This window comes from Pleurodeles waltl, chromosome 5, assembly GCF_031143425.1.
Source record: "Pleurodeles waltl isolate 20211129_DDA chromosome 5, aPleWal1.hap1.20221129, whole genome shotgun sequence".
Taxonomy (NCBI): Eukaryota; Metazoa; Chordata; class Amphibia; order Caudata; family Salamandridae; genus Pleurodeles; species Pleurodeles waltl.
In genome coordinates this window covers 1727237456-1727259687 of record NC_090444.1, presented here as the reverse complement: position 1 = coordinate 1727259687, position 22232 = coordinate 1727237456, and the positions used below count along the sequence as shown (strand labels likewise).

General features: G+C 46.1%; 1 protein-coding gene across 1 annotated transcript in view; it reads left to right on the top strand.

The window, feature by feature from the left end:
• The window catches only part of CDC5L (cell division cycle 5 like), a 215516-nt gene that overhangs the window by 48083 nt on the left and 145201 nt on the right, over positions 1–22232 (top strand). Inside the window, exons 4-5 of the mRNA XM_069236107.1 lie at positions 16757–16884; positions 18005–18104. Of these exons, the coding sequence (XP_069092208.1) occupies positions 16757–16884; positions 18005–18104 (228 nt within the window). The remainder of the gene's footprint in view (positions 1–16756; positions 16885–18004; positions 18105–22232) is intronic.

Genomic DNA, 22232 nt, shown 5'->3' with positions numbered 1-22232 from the left:
TTAGCCAAGGTTACAGCAAGCCAAGGAGATTCTGCTCCAGTAGGGGAGAACTCCAAAAATGGCCCTGATAAAGTCCAACCTGACCCACAAGAAGTCCTGGCTAGTCAGGCAACTGTTAAACCTGAGTGGGTGGCTCCTCAGCTAACAGAAGAAAGAGTGGAAGAAGGGTGTTTACTACAAGATGTGGTAACCCCCCACTCCAATACAGCAGACAGGCAACCTGAACCCAAAGAAGCCTGTAACTTAGCCCCTTCCCTTTTAGGTGAAGAGCTAAAGGTGTGGTTCTGGGCACTGACAGCTGTCAGTGGCCTCTGCTAGGTGTTAGCCTTTATGGCTGCACTATCCTTAGCATGGTGGTCTGACCCCATGCCAAATAGCAAGTTAGGCCCCCTGACCCTATTGGTCATGGTGGGGTTACTCCAGCTCTGGGTAACCTCTCTGGGTAAGCTAGGGGTAACCCTGGCCAAGATAAGGTTAGCAGAGGTGGATACCTCTAAGACCAAAATAGAAAGAATGGGTGGAGACATTGAAGAGGCAGACAAGAGGCAATTCAGACTAGGTCCTATCACTGTGGAAGTAGGTTAGTTCCCCAAAGGGAATGACCTGAACAGAAGGATGTAAGGCAGAGTAGGCCCTGCAACTAACCAGCCTATTTCTCCTACTCTTCCTCGCCTGACAGACTAGGAAGACTCTCCCAGCTTGGGCTGAGTCTCCTGGCCTGTGGGCTGGGGGGGGCTTGTGTAAAGAAATGGCTCCCTGTTGCAGTTACCCCCCACTTTTTGCCTGATACTGATGCTGACTTGACTGAGAAGTGTGCTGGGACCCTGCTAACCAGGCCCCAGCACCAGTGTTCCTTCACCTAAAATGTACCATTGTATCCACAATTGGCACACCCTGGCATTCAGATAAGTCCCTTGTAACTGGTACTTCTAGTACCAAGGGCCCTGATGCCAAGAAAGGTCTCTAAGGGCTGCAGCATGTCTTATGCCACCCTAGAGACCCCTCACTCAGCACAGACACACTGCTTACAAGCCTGTGTGTGCTGGTGAGAACAAAATGAGTAAGTCGACATGGCACTCCCCTCAGGGTGCCATGCCAGCCTCTCACTGCCTATGCAGTATAGGTAAGACACCCCTCTAGCAGGCCTTACAGCCCTAAGGCAGGGTGCACTATACCATAGGTGAGGGTACCAGTGCATGAGCACTGTGCCCCTACAGTGTCTAAGCAAAACCTTAGACATTGTAAGTGCAGGGTAGCCATAAGAGTATATGGTCTGGGAGTCTGTTTTACACGAACTCCACAGCACCATAATGGCTACACTGAAAACTGGGAAGTTTGGTATCAAACTTCTCAGCACAATAAATGCACACTGATGCCAGTGTACATTTTATTGTAAAATACACCCCAGAGGGCACCTTAGAGGTGCCCCCTGAAACTTAACCGACTATCTGTGTAGGCTGACTAGTTTTAGCAGCCTGCCACAAACCGAGACATGTTGCTGGCCCCATGGGGAGAGTGCCTTTGTCACTCTGAGGCCAGTAACAAAGCCTGCACTGGGTGGGGATGCTAACACCTCCCCCAGGCAGGAATTGTCACACCTGGCGGTGAGCCTCAAAGGCTCACCTCCTTTGTGCCAACCCAGCAGGACACTCCAGCTAGTGGAGTTGCCCGCCCCCTCCGGCCAGGCCCCACTTTTGGCGGCAAGGCCGGAGAAAATAATGAGAATAACAAGGAGGAGTCACTGGCCAGTCAGGACAGCCCCTAAGGTGTCCTGAGCTGAGGTGACTCTAACTTTTAGAAATCCTCCATCTTGCAGATGGAGGATTCCCCCAATAGGGTTAGGATTGTGACCCCCTCCCCTTGGGAGGAGGCACAACGAGGGTGTACCCACCCTCCGGGCTAGTAGCCATTGGCTACTAACCCCCCAGACCTAAACACGCCCTTAAATTTAGTATTTAAGGGCTACCCTGAACCCTAGAAAATTAGATTCCTGCAACTACCAGAAGAAGGACTGCCCAGCTGAAAACCCCTGCAGCGGAAGACCAGAAGACGACAACTGCCTTGGCTCCAGAAACTCACCGGCCTGTCTCCTGCCTTCCAAAGATCCTGCTCCAGCGACGCCTTCCAAAGGGACCAGCGACCTCGACATCCTCTGAGTACTGCCCCTGCTTCGAAAAGACAAGAAACTCCCGAGGACAGCGGACCTGCTCCAAGAAAGGCTGCAACTTTGTTTCCAGCAGCCTTGAAAGAACCCTGCAAGCTCCCCGCAAGAAGCGTGAGACTTGCAACACTGCACCCGGCGACCCCGACTCGGCTGGTGGCGATCCAACACCTCAGGAGGGACCCCAGGACTACTCTGATACTGTGAGTACCAAAACCTGTCCCCCCTGAGCCCCCACAGCGCCGCCTGCAGAGGGAATCCCGAGGCTTCCCCTGACCGCGACTCTTTGAACCTAAAGTCCCGACGCCTGGGAGAGACCCTGCACCCGCAGCCCCCAGGACCTGAAGGACCGGACTTTCACTGGAGGAGTGACCCCCAGGAGTCCCTCTCCCTTGATCAAGTGGAGGTTTCCCCGAGGAACCCCCCCCTTGCCTGCCTGCAGCGCTGAAGAGATCCCGAGATCTCCCATTGACTTCCATTACGAACCCGACGCTTGCTTCTACACTGCACCCGGCCGCCCCCGCGCCGCTGAGGGTGAAATTTCTGTGTGGGCTTGTGTCCCCCCCGGTGCCCTACAAAACCCCTCTGGTCTGCCCTCCGAAGACGCGGGTACTTACCTGCAAGCAGACCGGAACCGGGGCACCCCCTTCTCTCCATTCTAGCCTATGTGTTTTGGGCACCACTTTGAACTCTGCACCTGACCGGCCCTGAGCTGCTGGTGTGGTGACTTTGGGGTTGCTCTGAACCCCCAACGGTGGGCTACCTTGGACCAAGAACTGAACCCTGTAAGTGTCTTACTTACCTGGTAAAACTAACCAAAACTTACCTCCCCTAGGAACTGTGAAAATTGCACTAAGTGTCCACTTTTAAAACAGCTATTTGTCAACAAACTTGAAAAGTATACATGCAATTTTGATGATTTGAAGTTCCTAAAGTACTTACCTGCAATACCTTTCGAATGAGATATTACATGTAAAATTTGAACCTGTGGTTCTTAAAATAAACTAAGAAAAGATATTTTTCTATACAAAAACCTATTGGCTGGATTTGTCTCTGAGTGTGTGTACCTCATTTATTGTCTATGTGTACGTACAACAAATGCTTAACACTACTCCTTGGATAAGCCTACTGCTCGACCACACTACCACAAAATAGAGCATTAGTATTATCTATTTTTACCACTATTTTACCTCTAAGGGGAACCCTTGGACTCTGTGCATGCTATTCCTTACTTTGAAATAGCACATACAGAGCCAACGTCCTACATTGGTGGATCAGCGGTGGGGTACAAGACTTTGCATTTGCTGGACTACTCAGCCAATACCTGATCACACGACAAATTCCAAAATTGTCATTAGAAATTGATTTTTGCAATTTGAAAAGTTTTCTAAATTCTTAAAAGACCTGCTAGGGCCTTGTGTTAGATCCTGTTTAGCATTTCTTTTAGAGTTTAAAAGTTTGTAAAAGTTTGAATTAGATTCTAGAACCAGTTGTAGATTCTTAAAAAGTATTCCAACTTTTAGAAGCAAAATGTCTAGCACAGATGTGACTGTGGTGGAACTCGACACCACACCTTACCTCCATCTTAAGATGAGGGAGCTAAGGTCACTCTGTAAAATAAAGAAAATAACAATGGGCCCCAAACCTACCAAAATACAGCTCCAGGAGCTTTTGGCAGAGTTTGAAAAGGCCAACCCCTCTGAGGGTAGCAACTCAGAGGAAGAGGATAGTGACTTGGAGGAAAATTCCCCCCTACCAGCCCTATCTAGGGAGAACAGGGTCCCTCAAACCCTGACTCCAAAAATAATAGTCAGAGATGCTGGTTCCCTCACAGGAGAGACCAACACCTCTGAAATCACTGAGGATAACTCCAGTGAAGATGACCCCCTGTTAGCCAGGATGGTCAAAAGATTGGCTTTGGAAAAGCAGCTCCTAGCCATAGAAAGGGAAAGAAAAGAGATGGGCCTAGGTCCCATCGATGGTGGCAGCAACTTAAATAGGGTCAGAGATTCTCCTGACATCCTAAAAATCCCCAAAGGGATTGTAACAAAATATGAAGATGGTGATGACATCACCAAATGGTTCACAGCTTTTGAGAGGGCTTGTGTAACCAGAAAAGTAAACAGATCTCACTGGGGTGCTCTCCTTTGGGAAATGTTCACTGGAAAGTGTAGGGATAGACTCCTCACACTCTCTGGAAAAGATGCAGAATCTTATGACCTCATGAAGGGTACCCTGATTGAGGGCTTTGGATTCTCCACTGAGGAGTATAGAATTAGATTCAGGGGGGCTCAAAAATCCTCGAGCCAGACCTGGGTTGATTTTGTAGACTACTCAGTAAAAACACTAGATGGTTGGTTAACTGGAAATGAAGTGTGTGACTATGTTGGGCTTTATAATTTGTTTATGAAAGAACACATTTTAAGTAACTGCTTCAATGAAAAGTTGCATCAGTATCTGGTAGACCTAGGTCCAATTTCTCCCCAAGAATTGGGAAAGAAGGCAGACCACTGGGTCAAGACTAGGGTAACCAAAACTTCCACTGGGGGTGACCAAAAGAAAGGGGTTACAAAAACTCCCCAGGAGAAAGTGGGTAACACTAGAAACAAAGAAAAAGAGTCCTCTGTAGGCCCCCAAAAACCAGAACAGGTGGGTGGGCCCCAAGACACAACCCAAAACAAAGGTGGGTACTAGGGTAAGAACTGGGATGCCACTAAGGCATGGTGCCACAACTGTAAACAGTCTGGGCACCACACCAAGGACACTTCTTGTCCCAAAAACAAACCCCAGAACAAAATTCCTGGGGTAACCAGTGTAGCCATGGGAGATGACTCCTCAGATGAGGAGGTCTTCCTAGCCTTCAACTGGAAACAGGGCCCAACAGGTGAGTTGGAGATTCCAGAGGGAAGTAGACACTTCCACCACCTACTGGTGAATGGAATCCCAACCACTGCCCTGAGAGACACTTGTGCCAGTCACACTATTGTGCATGACAGGCTGGTGCTCTCAAACCAGTACATCCCAGGTGAGACTGCCAGGGTAAGAGTTAGCCTAGACAGGGTCACTAAGAGGCCTGTGGCTTTAGTGCCCATAGAAGTGGGTGGCACTCTTAGCTGGAGAAGGGTAGTAGTCAGTACAGACCTCCCCCTTGATTGTCTCCTTGGAAATGACTACCCAGAGGTTAGTCAGAGCCCAAGAGAGGAACTGGTCCAGTGCCAGTCCTCCCCCAAGGATTCTGGAAGTCCTGCCTCTGCAGTAAATGCAAGCAGGCCCCAGAAGAAGAAGAAAAGAAAACCGAGTAGGAAGGGTGGACAACCTTTAGCCAAGGTTACAGCAAGCCAAGGAGATTCTGCTCCAGTAGGGGAGAACTCCAAAAATGGCCCTGATAAAGTCCAACCTGACCCACAAGAAGTCCTGGCTAGTCAGGCAACTGTTAAACCTGAGTGGGTGGCTCCTCAGCTAACAGAAGAAAGAGTGGAAGAAGGGTGTTTACTACAAGATGTGGTAACCCCCCACTCCAATACAGCAGACAGGCAACCTGAACCCAAAGAAGCCTGTAACTTAGCCCCTTCCCTTTTAGGTGAAGAGCTAAAGGTGTGGTTCTGGGCACTGACAGCTGTCAGTGGCCTCTGCTGGGTGTTAGCCTTTATGGCTGCACTATCCTTAGCATGATGGTCTGACCCCATGCCAAATAGCAAGTTAGGCCCCCTGACCCTATTGGTCATGGTGGGGTTACTCCAGCTCTGGGTAACCTCTCTGGGTAAGCTAGGGGTAACCCTGGCCAAGATAAGGTTAGCAGAGGTGGATACCTCTAAGACCAAAATAGAAAGAATGGGTGGAGACATTGAAGAGGCAGACAAGAGGCAATTCAGACTAGGTCCTATCACTGTGGAAGTAGGTTAGTTCCCCAAAGGGAATGACCTGAACAGAAGGATGTAAGGCAGAGTAGGCCCTGCAACTAACCAGCCTATTTCTCCTACTCTTCCTCGCCTGACAGACTAGGAAGACTCTCCCAGCTTGGGCTGAGTCTCCTGGCCTGTGGGCTGGGGGGGGGCTTGTGTAAAGAAATGGCTCCCTGTTGCAGTTACCCCCCACTTTTTGCCTGATACTGATGCTGACTTGACTGAGAAGTGTGCTGGGACCCTGCTAACCAGGCCCCAGCACCAGTGTTCCTTCACCTAAAATGTACCATTGTATCCACAATTGGCACACCCTGGCATTCAGATAAGTCCCTTGTAACTGGTACTTCTAGTACCAAGGGCCCTGATGCCAAGAAAGGTCTCTAAGGGCTGCAGCATGTCTTATGCCACCCTAGAGACCCCTCACTCAGCACAGACACACTGCTTACAAGCCTGTGTGTGCTGGTGAGAACAAAATGAGTAAGTCGACATGGCACTCCCCTCAGGGTGCCATGCCAGCCTCTCACTGCCTATGCAGTATAGGTAAGACACCCCTCTAGCAGGCCTTACAGCCCTAAGGCAGGGTGCACTATACCATAGGTGAGGGTACCAGTGCATGAGCACTGTGCCCCTACAGTGTCTAAGCAAAACCTTAGACATTGTAAGTGCAGGGTAGCCATAAGAGTATATGGTCTGGGAGTCTGTTTTACACGAACTCCACAGCACCATAATGGCTACACTGAAAACTGGGAAGTTTGGTATCAAACTTCTCAGCACAATAAATGCACACTGATGCCAGTGTACATTTTATTGTAAAATACACCCCAGAGGGCACCTTAGAGGTGCCCCCTGAAACTTAACCGACTATCTGTGTAGGCTGACTAGTTTTAGCAGCCTGCCACAAACCGAGACATGTTGCTGGCCCCATGGGGAGAGTGCCTTTGTCACTCTGAGGCCAGTAACAAAGCCTGCACTGGGTGGGGATGCTAACACCTCCCCCAGGCAGGAATTGTCACACCTGGCGGTGAGCCTCAAAGGCTCACCTCCTTTGTGCCAACCCAGCAGGACACTCCAGCTAGTGGAGTTGCCCGCCCCCTCCGGCCAGGCCCCACTTTTGGCGGCAAGGCCGGAGAAAATAATGAGAATAACAAGGAGGAGTCACTGGCCAGTCAGGACAGCCCCTAAGGTGTCCTGAGCTGAGGTGACTCTAACTTTTAGAAATCCTCCATCTTGCAGATGGAGGATTCCCCCAATAGGGTTAGGATTGTGACCCCCTCCCCTTGGGAGGAGGCACAACGAGGGTGTACCCACCCTCCGGGCTAGTAGCCATTGGCTACTAACCCCCCAGACCTAAACACGCCCTTAAATTTAGTATTTAAGGGCTACCCTGAACCCTAGAAAATTAGATTCCTGCAACTACCAGAAGAAGGACTGCCCAGCTGAAAACCCCTGCAGCGGAAGACCAGAAGACGACAACTGCCTTGGCTCCAGAAACTCACCGGCCTGTCTCCTGCCTTCCAAAGATCCTGCTCCAGCGACGCCTTCCAAAGGGACCAGCGACCTCGACATCCTCTGAGGACTGCCCCTGCTTCGAAAAGACAAGAAACTCCCGAGGACAGCGGACCTGCTCCAAGAAAGGCTGCAACTTTGTTTCCAGCAGCCTTGAAAGAACCCTGCAAGCTCCCCGCAAGAAGCGTGAGACTTGCAACACTGCACCCGGCGACCCCGACTCGGCTGGTGGCGATCCAACACCTCAGGAGGGACCCCAGGACTACTCTGATACTGTGAGTACCAAAACCTGTCCCCCCTGAGCCCCCACAGCGCCGCCTGCAGAGGGAATCCCGAGGCTTCCCCTGACCGCGACTCTTTGAACCTAAAGTCCCGACGCCTGGGAGAGACCCTGCACCCGCAGCCCCCAGGACCTGAAGGACCGGACTTTCACTGGAGGAGTGACCCCCAGGAGTCCCTCTCCCTTGATCAAGTGGAGGTTTCCCCGAGGAACCCCCCCCTTGCCTGCCTGCAGCGCTGAAGAGATCCCGAGATCTCCCATTGACTTCCATTACGAACCCGACGCTTGCTTCTACACTGCACCCGGCCGCCCCCGCGCCGCTGAGGGTGAAATTTCTGTGTGGGCTTGTGTCCCCCCCGGTGCCCTACAAAACCCCTCTGGTCTGCCCTCCGAAGACGCGGGTACTTACCTGCAAGCAGACCGGAACCGGGGCACCCCCTTCTCTCCATTCTAGCCTATGTGTTTTGGGCACCACTTTGAACTCTGCACCTGACCGGCCCTGAGCTGCTGGTGTGGTGACTTTGGGGTTGCTCTGAACCCCCAACGGTGGGCTACCTTGGACCAAGAACTGAACCCTGTAAGTGTCTTACTTACCTGGTAAAACTAACCAAAACTTACCTCCCCTAGGAACTGTGAAAATTGCACTAAGTGTCCACTTTTAAAACAGCTATTTGTCAACAAACTTGAAAAGTATACATGCAATTTTGATGATTTGAAGTTCCTAAAGTACTTACCTGCAATACCTTTCGAATGAGATATTACATGTAAAATTTGAACCTGTGGTTCTTAAAATAAACTAAGAAAAGATATTTTTCTATACAAAAACCTATTGGCTGGATTTGTCTCTGAGTGTGTGTACCTCATTTATTGTCTATGTGTACGTACAACAAATGCTTAACACTACTCCTTGGATAAGCCTACTGCTCGACCACACTACCACAAAATAGAGCATTAGTATTATCTATTTTTACCACTATTTTACCTCTAAGGGGAACCCTTGGACTCTGTGCATGCTATTCCTTACTTTGAAATAGCACATACAGAGCCAACGTCCTACAGACAGGAATAATACATGCCCTAAACAATGTATCCGTACCCCGCATTTGCCAATTTTTCGTTCCCCAAACACTTTTCAAATCAACAGTTTTGGACCAGTATTCATACCCCTCAATACAACAGATAGTTTGGACACAAACAAATTTGAATACAGTAATTTAGTATCAGTCAATAACATTTGCTTATTAGCATGCGGAGTAACTCTAAAATAATACGACTTAGCACTTTGTTGATGATGCCCAGAAAAATATGCAAATTTGTCAGAATAAGTTTTAGAACTCCCCTGTGGAGGAGTCGGGCAATGTTCCCATTGCATATACTCAAATATTGATTTAGGGCTACTAGCTTTATGAATAAAGTGGTGTCCATAATAATTGTAACAAAACATGTCACCATAATTATCTCTAAACTGGTAAGCATCTTCATTTTCATAGACAGTATAAAACTGCAATTCTGTTTACATAGAATCAACTGTCTTCACATCCCAATCATCAGAAACAATGCCTGGTATAACGATATCATTCATTGACAATTTGAGAACATACGGTATCTGAATCATCTCAGTGGGACCATATATATCAAACATCACTCTATTCCACACAGTCCCATCCGGAATTGGTACAGCAGAAATGTTCACAAAGGACAAGTCTCTTCGAACCATATGTGACGAAAAATATGGTTTCAACACCGTCTCCACATGCTCAATGTCAGATCGTTCAGGAAGAAAATGACCATGTATCACCAGAAAAAAGGTAACCACAAACCGCAGCCATAGGAAAAGAGTCATCACAGTCCTAAAAAGCCACAGATAGTTCCAAGAAACAACAAAATATGTATGTTTGAGCCAACACAGCAGCTTACGTGAACCCAGGGCTGGTGTTGACGAGGAGTCCGACACGGTATCATCAGTGGTATTGAAGCAGCCCGAGGCAGTTCTCGCAAAAGGTGCAACCGTAAACAAAGAAGCAGATGGTGGCTCTCGCCTTGGCACCCTATAAACCACATGGTCAGCAATATCTGTAGAACTTACAGCAACTTGACCAAAGGATTCCAAATCATTCGCCGTCAGTGGAACAATTGCAAGATCAGCTTCCACCCTCCCCAAGCTCGGAGAGGAAATAGCGTCGGTGCAAATCACCTGCAGCGGAACTTCTTCCCCAGTAGTCAGAGGGATTCCGGAACTACTGGGTATCCCTCTTGGTCTGCTGTGCAGAATCGGCCACATGTTGTAACTTGACATTATCAATGGAAACAAAGCGATTTCCTTTGGCCCCTTGCAACGGTGGCAAAATTACAGTTCTTGTGCCGTGGATCCCTAGCACAGGGACAGGCACCCATAGGAAGGACCAAATTCTTTTTTCACTGCAACCTTTTCACGCACAAGATCCCCAATCCTGGGAATCCAACCAGTAGTCGTTACTGGTTCATCCTTAATTCCTGTGGAGGCAGCACTGGCAGAAGAGTTATCTTCACGGAATTGTTGTAAATCCTGCGAAACAGTGACACAATCATTTATGTCAAAGGGCGTATCTGCTGTCTCCACACCAGGACCATTTAGATCAGGAACATACATTTGTGTTCCAAACAGGCACTCATATGAAGTACGACCACCCAGGGACCTTCTAGGCAAGTTATTAAGTGCTCTCTGTACTCCATACAGGTGGGCTAGCCAACTACGACCCGTACCTATAACTCTGGCCGTTAAGGATTGCTTTAAATCGCGATTTAAACGCTCCACGACAGAATTTCCCTCGGGATGAAATGGAGACGAGAACTGGAGCTGGACCCCCAACGAAGCCATGGTGTCCCTGAATGCTTTAGAGGCAAAAGCAGGGCCCTGGTCCGAATGAAAAGCCGCAACTGCATATGTATCGACAAAGATGCGCAAATCTTTAATAACAGTTTGAGCGTAAGCCGAGCGCTGTGGCCAGGCCCACACAAATCTGGAGCACGAATCTACAGCAACCACTATATATTTGTATGCACTATCTGGTGTCAGCGGACCACAATGATCCAAGTACACACACTGTAAAGGTTTATTTGATATCAGTAGGGGCGTCTGCTGCGGGCGTCTAGCCGTGGAAACTTTAATTTGTTGGCAGACATCACAACAAAGGACATACTGCTTCGTCTCTTTATAGAGACCAGGCCACCAATAACGAGCCTGTAAGAGTGAAATGGTGGCAGCCACGTCGGCATGTGCAGATGCCGCCCCCTCATGTGCTGCAGTAATCAATCGAGGTCGCTCAATTTTATTGGGCATTTCACGTACACCAACGCCTGGGATTTTAACTACAGCGTTTAGCATACCACCCATGCAGTAACTATATTTAGAAGAGAATCCTTTAGGAAATGGCGTGCTATCAGCCGTAGCAGTTATGGCAGCCAAAATCTCTGTGTCTGGTTTGGAACTCGAATGAGTTACTGCGGCCACAGTGGCAACTGCCACTGCCGATTTTGCGGCTTCATCAGCCAATGTATTCCCAGCAACGTGTATTCCAACACGCTGGTGTCCAAGTGTGTGCACAACATGGACTTTAGGAAGCGTTTCCTTCAGATCCGCAACCTTCTCCCACAGCAATTTGTGTTTAATGGTGTTACCTTTTGAATCTGTGAACCCATTCAACCTCCAGTAGTGTAAATATTCATTGAAAGACTGAACACAATAATAGGAATCACAAACCAGCAATGTAAATATTGCCGGATCCGCATGTTCCAAGGCTAACAATAGAGCTTTCAGCTCAGCCAACTGTGCCGTACAATCTCCCAAGGTCTGTGTATAAGTATGTCGGGGGCAGAACACTTCCCCCTCCATTTAGCCGCTCACCACCGCACATGCAGCAGAATACTGTTGTTAAGTCCCAACCGCTGGTTGAGCAGAGCCATCGGTATACATGACAACCCGATATTGGTCAATAGGCAATGTACCAGCGGGAACTGGGTACTCCATTTCATATTGAAGAAATTCTTGAGTCTGCAGTTTAGGGTCAAATATGTAATCTACATCAGTGGCTGTCAAAGACGTTGCCCATTGTATCCATCGCGGGTGTAAAGCTTTCGAATTAGGAACACTCGCTTTATTAACAGCCTCTAGGGCCGGAATCGGGGAAACTACAATGATGCGTTGGCCCTGGGCAAGAGGTCGTTCCTTAATAACAGCCATCTGAACAGCAGTGAGAATTTTCTCAGTCTGTGCAAAACGTTCTGCAGCCAAATACAAGTGGGACTTGTATGCCATCGGGACTGTCTCACCCTCATTAAAGGTGACATATGTAAACCCAACGGCCCCACGTATAACCCTGATGCCCAGATGTGTTTTATTGTCCTGAGTGTGTAAATGCTTTACTGCTAAGAGATCAGTTTGCAAATCTCGAAGAATATGTGTATGCTCATTCGTCCAAAATCTACTCAAAAAGTTTTGGGCGAATCAACTCGTAAAATGGTTTTATACGTGTAGCGTAATCAGGAATGTAAGTTCTGCCAAAATCTAGAAACCCCAATAACGACTGAAGTTTCTGAATCGTATTAGGAGGTTGCAACTGAGCACATTTTTCCAAAAAGTGTGGCGCTAAGCTCTTGCCCTCATCCGACAAATCTTATCCCAGGAAAATGACACTGAGGAAGGCAATCTTTGATTTTTTTTAAATTAAATTTGTAGCCAATTTCAGCAAATCCCACAACAATGCGCGCTACCCGCCTTAAATGTTGCAGTAACTCATCGTCTGTCAAATAGATATCATCAACATATGACAAAGCTTCAGGGTCCAACTCGTGCAGAATTTCAGTTACACGAGCTGAAAATAGTCCTGGGCTATTCTTATACCCCTGAGGCAGACGACAAAACTTTTTTTGAGAGCCAAACGCACTAAAGCTCGTATAGTCCCTGCTTTCGGGCGCTATATTTTGGCAGAAGAATCCATTCGAGATATCTAATGTTGTTTTGTATTTCCTACGCACTATATTATTCATGAGCGCTGCGCTGTGTGAATTTTGTATTGCATATGTGCGTGTATGTCCATTTAAATGTCTGTAATCCACCACTATCCTATAAGAATGGTCCGGTTTAGCTACTGGAAATAAGGGATTATTCATCGGCGAGACACAGGGTTCAATTACCCCCTGGTACTCCAATTGTGTAGTATTTTCCTTACCGATGCCCTCGCTTCAAATTCTATAGGATATTGCGGTTGCGGCTGAGGTTCGCTCTTTATCGGAATTACATGATAAGGTGAATTCATATCCCACCCCACATTATTTCTATATAAGGCAGGAGCCTGTGCTAGAGCCCATGTTTTACTATAGGACTCTGCTAGTTCTCCCGGAACAAGTGGTGAGAATGAAGGTGTAATAACCTCCTCCCCAACTGGACAGTCACGAACAAAGTCAGGGGGCCAACCCTGTTCGGCCAGCAGAATGTCATACAATTTGACCACACGGTCCCAAAAGATGGCGTTTATAGTGCGCTCAATGTCCCCTTCTAATTGTAAAGTTACTGTATAAACTCTATCGGGATCAGAGACACGCATATCTGCTGTTTCGACTTGTATGAAGTCATCAGTTGCTTTCACCTCCAGATGTTCTAGAAGATTCCGGCGAACTATTGTGACCTCTGCTGCGCTGTCTAACAGTGCTAACGCCCATGTCTTGTTCTACAAGAGAACTCTCTTCTTGAGTGGCATGTCTAACTGAGACTGCCGCTACCTTCTTCTTTTTAAATTGCTGCTTTTGTTGGATCGGTTTCTCTTCTTTCTTGACAGAAACCTCCGTTGAGCGTTGTGATTCCTGTCTCGGTTTCACGTACTCTGTTCTCCGCTCTGACCGCCCACCTCTCTCATTTTTCTTTTCCGATGAGTCCTGAAAGGAACGAGATTGGCGTGTATCAGTATATTGATATCAATCAGGCGTCTTCAAATTATCCCTATTCCTGAGATTATAACTATTCTGCGGGGTCTCCGGTTGCGGAGATTGTCCCCTATCCTTTTTAGGTGTCTGTCGTTTTTTCTCCCAGCGCTTTTTAGTACCCTCAGGTTGCTGTTGTTTAGTAGGATCTTTACTATTCTTATCCTGCAACTGTGGTTTCTGCGGTCTAGCCCCTAGGCTATCACGACCGATACTTGAATATGTTTCTGCTATTATTCTCGGCATCTCCCGCTCTTGATTAATTTGCGGGACGTCTCGAAGACGCATACGCACTGCTAGCGCTACTGCCTCTCCTTTGAGATTACTCAAAATAATAGAAGAAACTGCGGCAAAATTGCCCATCAGCTGCATCCCCAAATCTAAGGCTGGAGCTGCCCCATATCCATCCTGAATTTGTTTTAGCACTTCCGGTAGATTAGCCAATGCTGGAGTACCGTGTGCTGTAGTGTAGAGCGCGGCAAACACCGTGCCCCAAGTATTACAATGATCCACAGTAGGAACCATTCCATACGGCAAACACATCGTCAATATTCTATGTTTATCCTGAGGGCCCGTATGGGGAAACACTGCTTCCAGCGTATTCATTTTTTGCGCCAGCCAAAATCGAGTTTCCTCACGTTTAGCTGGCACTTTACCTATAACTGAGTGTACAGTGGCCGGATTGATACCCGGAACCACTGCATGTGGGTGCGCCGGAGCAGCACGCGCTGCATTAGTATTTAAAGTCTGCATTACAAATTGAACTAGTCTTCTGTATGTAGTAGCTAAGTCTATATATAAACGACGAACTTCAGCCACTGCCAAGTTAGCAACCGCAGGATATGGTGTGTATGTAGCCAATAAAGGCCAGGTAGGACCATCATTACTCAGTGGACCTAACCTAACTTGTGCTACTGTGTGTGGGAGGGCGCCAATCAAGCCAATTATGGTGTTCTTGATAAGATAAAGGAATCTCTAAGTATGCATATGCCCTGTATTGTCCAGGGACATTCGCAATAGTGTATTCATGAAAAGTGTTTGTACCCCCATCAACTGCTGGAAATACGACCCAAGAATAAAAAAGCTCTGTTCTATAAGCTGCATGGGCGTCCACCACAAACTGGTTCGTGAGACCATGTGCTATCAGATGTCCTGTGAGCGGTTGGCGCATATTAAGCGCTATATTCACTACATTAGGATTCGCCATTATAAAAACAACACTAGGTCAGAGAAGGCACACCAATATCGGGGTTTCCCTTTCAAAGTTCAAGCTTGAACAACCGACCACTAAGTAATAGGAGGCACCTATCTCGTGGTGGCGGAAATCCTCAGCGCCACGGACGTCTCTGTTTACGGAACCGAGGAGTCAATATATATATGAGACCGAGAGAGTCAGCCGGACCCGAAAATTAGAGCCAGACCAATCGTTGGCGGCGCCATGTCGCGTGGGCTCTCATTATCCTAAATGAGACTACTGGATTTCTAGGTAGCAGGATCGTTCACGGTGTGGGGGACTGAGTCTGACCCACTTGGAAGGACCTCTGTCACCCTAAATCTGGTTTTGCTCCGGCTAACTAGCAGTGCCTCATCTCTCCCAAGGGGAAGGGATGATTGGGCAGCCGAGCGCATGACATCTTTGGAACTTCTCAGGGAAGTCGTGGTCACTCAGATCCAAACCAGCTCTCTCATTTACAGTACGATCTCATATACAAATGACAAAGGCAGTTTGAGTTTTATAGATTGTTTTAATAAAACAACTGCATTTTAGATATTAAGGCGTGAGCTGCAATAACCAGAACCATACAACACAGTAGGATTGAAATAGTCACGAGGAGAGTGAAACATAAGAATAACGCTATCATGGTGTTAATAATTTCTACTCTCTCTCAGCTAGTTCTATTTCGAGCACAGCATGTTAAGCTTCTAACTTGCCTTTCAGATTCCCTGGGAAGCCATCAACCCTCATACCTAAGCAAAGGCCTGTGATCTGGTTCAGCATCTGCAACGAGGCAGTCAGCGTCTAGTTGTGGTTCCCTGGGCGGAATCTCCCTCTTGCGTGTATTGGGACAAGGAAGTGTTTTTATAACTAACATGTCAGTGTGATCACAAAATGTCCCTACGCAAGAATGCCAAAGACTAAACTCCTACCACGTCTATCGGCAATGTACCAGACTGTATCCTTCACTAAAGCACAGAGTGAACAAGAATGTGTTATTGAGGACTCCAGTGCTGAAGTAGGCTAAACAGTGTGATATAAAAAATAAAACATGACCGTAGAACTGGTTATTTGAAAAATAACAGTACGAAGCCGAATAAAAAGCATTAAAAGCAAAGTGCACAGAGGCTCTAAGCTGCGAGCAAAGGAATAAAATACATCCAGGGCAAAGTGCACAAAGGCCTAAAAGCCTGAAGCTAACGCGCAACGGATACATAAAACTGACCACACTACAATATGTTCTCTGTTGTGAAATGAAATTGTGTCCCAATGAAATTCTAATGCTAAATAGTGCTGTGCACTCCTAATTGTTTAGGAAATACCAGCCCTTGGATAGAGATGCTTTGCTTGTGCAGCACTTCCTCTTACCATAGTGAAATAGTCTGTAATTTGGCAGACATCCACAGACGGCTCTGAGACAACTTCCCTGCTTTGTCATCTGTCCTCTCTGACTCTTCTAGGCTTACAATCTGTATATGAAGTTGGAACTTTTACTGGCTGCCTCTGTATGCTGATTTTCCACCAAGTAGACAAGAAACTTGTAATAATAATTTAGTTTATGTTCTGTGTTACAAATGCTCTTCAGTGTAAGTGAAGGATCTATCTGACAATTGTACAGTTGAATTGTTCACCACATACATACACTACCCACTCTTTGTTTTTCAAAACAGCACCTTGGTAATGTATTGATCACATATGTGATTCTCCCAACCCCCCCCCCCATTTTTATTTTTTAGAGATAAAGCTGCACAGAGAGACAATGAGGAAGAAACGGCTGATGACCCTCGGAAACTTAAACCGGGAGAAATTGATCCCAATCCTGAAACAAAACCTGCCAGGCCAGATCCAGTTGATATGGATGAAGGTGAATGCCTGTTTTCAGATTTTAAATTCTAAGCTAGATTGAAGAATTCATCTCTAGTGGTATGCTTAGCAGTATGTTTATTCAGGTGGACTAAATATTGTTCAGTTTCAATTGAAAGTTAATTTCTATTTTAAAACCTGTTTTGTTGTCAAAATCTGTTTTCAAAGGATTGCGTAAATTCAATTAAAAGTTTTTAGGCTCAGAGTCCTTTAGCAAACCCTCAGAGTCGGATTTTTAAGCACTTCTTTACATATTGTATTTTATTTGATTGCTCAGCCATTTTTAAATAAAATAAGAGCTTTCTGAGAAGTTGTCCGAGGAAAAAGGAGCAGACTCATTACAAGGACTCCGTAAACTGTCGGTAACAAGGAAAACCATTTTAGTTCTCATTAGATTTGCTTACTGTTTGCTTGTGCTTCAAACAACAGCAATTTGATGTTTTTCGAATGTGTTGTTTTCATCAAACAATTTCACCTTGTTATCTTGACTGCTATTGAGACACAGCTCACAGTTTAGGTGCCAATTGCCTGACCTGCCTTCAGAGCTATAAAGAAATGACATTGGGTGATGGTCATTCTGATATCTTTTTGACTTCTTACCTCAGCATAACACAGTTTCATGCAGGATTGCAATAAAATGAAACCCGGTACTTTGAGAGAATTTTATTGTAAGTTTTTTTTTTTTTTGTGACTAGCCTTGTGAGTCAAAATAAAGAACCATTCCATTTGCATCCGACAGGGTTGCCATGGTTGAGGTTAACTACTCCGACACTTTCTCTCAAGAAATGAGGCTGGGAGGTTGACGTTACCATCCAGAGTTGGTTGGCTGTAATTGGCTCCTAACAGGCTTTAGTCATCTTGCAGTGCCTTAACATTTTCTCTCTTCTGATGCATACAGAATATGTTGTTGCTAAAACAGCACCTGGCCATCTGTGGGTTTATCTTTGGCTGAGAGGGAGGTCTCTTCAGTTATTTACTTTTTCTTTTGTTCCATACGAGCTTCTGAAGTGCATTCAGATTCATTACTAATGTATGTATTTGTGCAAAGACAAAAGATAACAAGCTGTAACGTGATTTGTTGCTTGTTTGAAATAACATCCGAACATGTTTGTTTTTGGCAGATGAGCTTGAGATGCTTTCTGAAGCTCGCGCTCGTCTAGCTAACACTCAGGGAAAGAAGGCAAAGAGGAAAGCGAGAGAAAAGCAGCTTGAAGAAGCAAGGTGGGGTTTTTTGCTTTATAGACAGATAACTATTTTAATGTGCTTGTGCACTCAATTCAATGTTCAGACTGCCTGTTCTCTAGTCATCCTTTTCACTCTATCAATATGTGATTGAGTAGGCATTTAAACATTTTTTGGAGAGGATAAGATCCAAATGAGGTAAGTCTTTATTCATGAAAGAAAAACAATAATGCCTTGTTAAAGCTATTTAAGCTTGGAAAAGTGTAATCTTGTTGTCCATATCCACTTTTAGACTTAATAGTTACTTGTGACATTTGGTAAATTAGCAAACTTACAGTGATGTATCAAGCGGAATCTCAGGTACGCAGAAATTTGTAGCCTGGTCAATTTAAAATATTTGACCTGCCAAATCGCTGACAAGGTCATTTGTGACTAAACAATGCTTACCACACTACAGTGTCCCACATTCTTCTCCCACATACAAGCACCATTTCAGCATATTCTGTCATAACTTTGTCTAATCGTGAAATGGTTACATGTGTTTGATTGTTCATATTATTTTTATTTGATACAATATATGGCAGAATTCAAACTGTGAATGTTTGATTACTGTTCATTGACAATGTTGCATACTAGCTTATGCAATTAGTAAGTGTATGTGTGTTTAATGACTGTAGAAATTAATTTGTTGTGGCCTCTGACTTCTTTTTATATTTTCTGTCTACACTATGCCCTAATTTAATTTTAATTAACATACAGTCTGATGGAACAGCTTTTGCAATAAATTTACAATCCGAAACAAAGGCCTTCCCCGTGCTGATTGTAGCTGACACAGCATGCCTTTGAAGTGCACCTTTCCTTTTCCTTTCTTTTCCTTTGAAACCCTTAACAGGGTTGGAATGGGAGAGTGCCATGCACATAAAAACACAGCCTGTAACTAACTTTATTGAACTTATTTTTGTGACTTGTTAATAGAGGAGTTTAAGTTGTAATATTTTGCAAGTTATGAGAGTATAACTGAAGGATTGCACCATGACCGCATGTTTATGAAAAAAAAAAAAAAAAAGTGAAATATGGCCCTGCAGAAGGCTATATTTTTATAAACAAAACAAAAAACAAAAGAACCAGCCTCAGGTTGCATATCTTAGTAACAAGAAAGTACGTTGTATGGAAGGCTAAGTTCCAGAGTTAAACATTTAGCAAAAGGGAATAATTCAGAATCAAACTTAGGCGTTGGAAACCTGAGAAAAGAGGAATTTGCATAATACAGTAACAACTCCCAAAGCATCATTTTGTTCCTGTCCAACTGAGGCCAACCAAGTAACTGGCTGCAACAGTGGGTTGAAGGAAAGGTTTGGGGGTGGGGGGTGATTCAGCTCGGGAATATTTTGTGATTGGGAGTTGGGAGTCAGTTATTAGGTTGGCTGCTGTGCCAGTATCAGTAGGGGGAAAGTGTAGGGCCTGGTCAGCCACCAGTAACCAGAGCCCTCCGAGGCAGCTGGGGAAAAGAGGTAGAGGAGGAGTGCTCCTGCTCATTTCCCAGGAACCGTAACAGCATCTGGTCCCAGAGTGAGACTACAGTATGGCAGCAAAGGCTCCTGGAATCTTCCCTATATAACACTGTTGCCTTGGCCCCAGCACAGTGCACCACTGCGGCTCCCAAGGCTGTGCTGGGCGGGGGGCTTCTTTTCCACTGCAATCTTATGCTTCGTCTGGTGTGGATAAATGCCTTGTGCACCCACTTCTTAGGTGTCAAGAAGCAGGCAGCCCGTAATTGAGGATATAGCCGACTGGATATCTTGGCAATACCGAGTGAGGGTCCTGCAGTAGGCTTTTATTGTTCTTTTTCATAGCAAAGAAGCTAATAACCAACTGTGGTCCAACAATCACGACATAAAAAGATTAATAGTGACAAGTGTGCCTTTCAAGAATATGCCACACCTTAAGTAGGGTAATTTGGGATTCTTAGATGATTGTCATAAAACAAATATTTATGTTGGAGTACATCATGCCCCAGGGAGATAGTTCTCTCTGAATTAGTAAGAAAAAAATAATAATCATCTAATAGTCTTTTACCGTGTTTAGGCCCAAACACTGTACAGAGCTTAATTCATATCGGGAATAAGAAGCCAGAAACCTTTCTTTGTGTACATTAAGATAGGCTATGGGTACTCACAAATATATTTCCAGGGGGCAAAATTTATAATTTGTGGTATGGCTGAGGGCTTCATTGATGCCAGCAGGATGGGGCTCAAGGGGTGACATAAGGGGAGTGAAGCTTGTACATGGTGTGGACTGAGAGTCATGGAGATAATTTAAAGGTTTCATTACATACTACACCCTAAATTAAGATCTGAATCTCTAGAAGAGGCCGATTTAAAAAATATAGTGTTATTTTTTTATTTTTACAATTTTATTTAGCGTGAACATGGCCCGAAGGCATCAGAGCGCTTTCCAACACACAGGATAGGATACAGGGTCACTGTGGTTTACATTAAAAGTAGTTAACTCAGACATTTACATCAGTGTATGTAAATAGGATTTACCACAAGAGACAGTTACAATACGGCAGAGGACATGAACAGTTAAACAAAGGCAAATCAGGCTGTATTGGAGAAGGTGTGAATTAACCAAGAAGTCTGTCAAATGGGAGGAGTTTGAGGTCCTTTTTGAAGGTTGCTATGGAGGTGGTTAGATGGAGTGAGGAAGGCAGAGAGTTCCAGATTATAGTGACGCTACCATAGAGTTGGGGGTTCCAGGAGCATTGATTGGGTATTTTTTTAGAACCCCTATTTAATTTTCAGTTTCTTGTTTAGATAGGAGGGTGAGGAGAAGTGCAGCGCTCTGTGGATAATGCAAGTGATTTTAAATTGGGCCTGCACTTCAATGGAGAGCAATCAGAAGGTTAGGAGGGAAGGGGAAATGTGGTCAGATTTCTTGAGACCTAAGACAAAGCTTGCTGCAGTATGTAGTGTTGCTCTCAGTATGCCTAGGTAAATTTTGGGAATGCCTTAGAGATGGGCAATTCTATGCCAGGACCGGAGGCGAGGATTGCGCTTTTCTTTCCTCACTTTATTCAACTAGCAGCCAAGCCAAGATAAACAGAAGGACTTCATGTCCCATAAGTACTTGTGGAAAAAAGTAACATTTGAGTAAAAATTGTCAACCAATCCACCGTCTTTAATGCCAGCATAGTCCATTGTCGCTGCTGTCTCTCCCTCTTTTTTTGCTGCTCCCGCAGCCGAGCTAAGTACCTTTGGCCTTTGTGCTCATTGCTACTCGAAGTTTGTCTGTTATTGCAGTAGTTTGACTGTTTTCCCTTAATATAGGTACCTCCAGCCTCGGGAACTCGCCGCTCCTCCATGGCCGCTCTCTGTAACTCGCAGTTTGGCGCATCTGGGGCCGATGTGGTGAGGTCCTCCAACCTCTGGAGGGCACCATTACTCAAGTGAAACTTGTGCTCTGTTGTTGAGAATCCCAGTCGGCGCGCACTGCGAAATCTAAAGTCTGGCGATATTGCAGCAGCACAGCAGACTGAGCTCCTGTTTTGCACCCATTTCTTGACCCCCCACCGCCCTGCCTGGAGTGTAACACCCCGACTCGCTTGACACCTGCCCAGGCAGTGGACTTCCCAGTTGAATGAACGGGCGTGTGAGGTGTTGCAGGGGCTTCCCCCTGTTACTAGCTGTGTGTGGCTTCAACATTTGTCTGCGAGACCCCCCTCAGCCACCCAAATATCACCCTCTATACTTACCTGGTACTCCAGACCTGCCCTCAGACACCGGTACTTCCCAGTAGGTGCCGCCCTCTCACTGGTCCTTCATTAAGAAAACATCAAGAATGACACGGAAGACACCTATGTGGAGGAGGAACAGGTGACTTACCTCCCAATAGACGGGTACTTCTGCAGGATTATGGACGCCTCTATCTGGTTGACAGTGAAGCAGGTGGTGCCCACCCCCGAAACCCCCCCAGAGCAAAAACTTTTGCAGTTCATGGAAAACTGCACCCCCTCCCCCCCCCCCCTGTCAGGCAAGAAGACAATTCGGGACTTACGCTCCCACTACTTACGGGGGCACCCATCCCTCCTGCACGGCCTAACCCCATACGAAAGAGGGTCCCTGACTCCGGCGTCGACATGGACTCATTTGATCGGCTAAAGAAGGC